This window comes from Austrofundulus limnaeus, unplaced genomic scaffold, assembly GCF_001266775.1.
Source record: "Austrofundulus limnaeus strain Quisiro unplaced genomic scaffold, Austrofundulus_limnaeus-1.0 Scaffold63, whole genome shotgun sequence".
Lineage (NCBI taxonomy): Eukaryota > Metazoa > Chordata > Actinopteri > Cyprinodontiformes > Rivulidae > Austrofundulus > Austrofundulus limnaeus.
This window is the reverse complement of record NW_013952465.1, coordinates 896,058-898,253: the sequence shown is the minus strand read 5'-3', so window position 1 is coordinate 898,253 and position 2,196 is coordinate 896,058. Positions and strand designations below refer to the sequence as shown.

General features: G+C 50.3%; 1 protein-coding gene across 1 annotated transcript in view; it reads left to right on the top strand.

Annotated features, from left to right (window-relative positions):
• Positions 1-158: 158 nt before the first annotated feature.
• naa30 (N-alpha-acetyltransferase 30, NatC catalytic subunit) overlaps positions 159-2,196 on the top strand; it is an 8,632-nt gene continuing 6,594 nt past the window's right edge. Inside the window, exons 1-3 of the mRNA XM_014009916.1 lie at positions 159-1,185; positions 1,668-1,791; positions 1,909-1,964. Of these exons, the coding sequence (XP_013865370.1) occupies positions 352-1,185; positions 1,668-1,791; positions 1,909-1,964 (1,014 nt within the window). The 5' untranslated portion in view covers positions 159-351. The remainder of the gene's footprint in view (positions 1,186-1,667; positions 1,792-1,908; positions 1,965-2,196) is intronic.

The window sequence follows — 2,196 nt, the reverse complement described above, 5'->3', positions numbered from 1 at the left end:
ACTGTACACATGTGTCGAAAAGTGATCTGCTCGATCTGGCATGTTACTGAAATGTTGCTGATTTCCGAAAACTCTCATGCGTCCGTTGTTATGGCGATCCGCTTTGGTGTCGTAAAATGCCTTTTTGTGTTGCAATCACATTTGCTGCGACAGCGCTTTGCGGCAACAGGCAAATCGAGGAGAAAGCAGTGACAAACGTCGCCAGCGGATACATTACGGCCTCAAAAGTCCTCGGATATTGACAATATTCGGCATACTTTTGTATATATAGATGTTGTGTAACGTTTCGCTTTTTTGATGAAATCGTGTTCAACGTTTTACAAGAGTGAACCTCCGCTTTAATGCAGTGGGATGGCCACAGTGCCGCCTGGGCCTGGTAACGCACTGCCTTCATCCCCGGCTGAAATTTCTCCTTTCCCCGGGGCAGGGAGCGCGGAGCCGGCGGTGGAAGACGGGGAGCCCATCCGGCACGGGGAGGACTGCATTCCAGCCGGGTCTGTGAAAAAGTCACAGCCGATGAACGAGGTCAAAGGGTCGGTCAAGAAGAAACGGAAAAACATGCTAGCTCAAGCTAGCCCAGCGGCGCTGCACCTGAAAATGCAAGCCCGAGAGCAGCAGCAGCAGCTGAACGGCTTAGCCAGCCCTTCAGAAGACCCCGACAGCCACCAGCAGGAAGGAAGCCGGCCTGACAATCTCAGATCGCCCGTGGACAACTGTGACAGCGGCAGCGAGGGCACTGCGGCCGCTAGGAACAGCACCGAGCATTGCCAACACGAAGGCCCCTTTGCCAAAAACGGCAGCCACTCTCCTCTCCTGAACAACAGCAGCTTGAACGGCATGCCGGGTTTAACGAGGACTGACGCGGCTCGCGAGGGGGAGGAACTGTTCGACCACACGCAGCCCCCGAGACCGCCGAGCGACGAGCCGCCGGACGGTGACAGCGGGCCCGACGGAGAGGCGAGTCCCGCCGAACCGCAGCCGCCGGCCGCGGAGCTGGMCCGGCTCGACCTGAGCTGCTCCCCCGGCCGGGCTGAAGGAGACAGCCACGGCATCCGCTACGTCCGCTACGAGTCCGAGCTGCAGATGCCCTGGATCATGAGATTAATCACCAAGGACTTGTCTGAGCCTTATTCAATTTACACGTACAGGTACTTCATCCACAACTGGCCGCAGCTTTGCTTCCTGGTGAGTACTACTGAGAGGAAATTAACCCTTAAACTCTCCAGTGAGAATCTGTGTGAACTAAAGTTGCTCATCGTGTGTATTTGGGCTGGGTGTGGCTTCATACCCGTGTTTTTATCTCTCCTGTCAGATCACAGGTAGTCAGACAAGCACAGGTTTGGCTCACTTAATTCTCACAAATCTACACTCCTTACTATTTTAACTTATATTATTCTTACTTTACTTCATCGGGGATATCTAGTTTTTTTTCTGTTATATGGATTAAACAGTTATTAAAACATGAGTGCAAAGTTATTTGCCTGTCAGCTTATGTAAGAACCCCAGCCCCAGCTGCTGTTGAAGGCCACATGAGACATGATAAAACGAAGGTCAAAGGGCAGCACAGGGAGTCAGCAGATCTGACAGGATGTCAAGGACYGTAGCTCAGCTTTCTGCGGCTTCCTCCGGTTGACACTCAGAGGTTGAACGTGTGTGTCTTGTGGCAGGCCATGGTGGAGCAGGAGTGTGTTGGAGCCATCGTATGCAAGCTAGACATGCATAAGAAGATGTTCCGTCGCGGCTACATCGCCATGCTGGCTGTTGACTCCAAACACAGAAGGAAAAGCATTGGTGAGGGCTTAAAGTGTTCAAATAGTCTTGACCTGTGAAGACACCTAAGCCTTATATTCTMATGTAGATCCTTTGTGAGATTAACTAGCTTCTCATCTGGACTTGTCTCTTTTTCAGGTACTAATCTGGTGAAAAAGGCCATCTATGCCATGGTGGAGGGGGACTGTGACGAGGTAACTTGGATATGTCTACCTCCTGTAATCTCACACTTAAATACGTCTAGAAATGCATGGTTTGAAATATAAAATATCTTCTCCTTCTGTGTTAGAACTAAACATTTGCGAAATAGGTTGTTTGAGCTGCTATTTTTAGGTTACTTATTGGAGTTTTGTTCATGTTTCAAAATGAGAGGAAAAAATGTGCTTATTGTATCCAGGCCCGTTTTTTCCCCCCTATGTGTTAAGG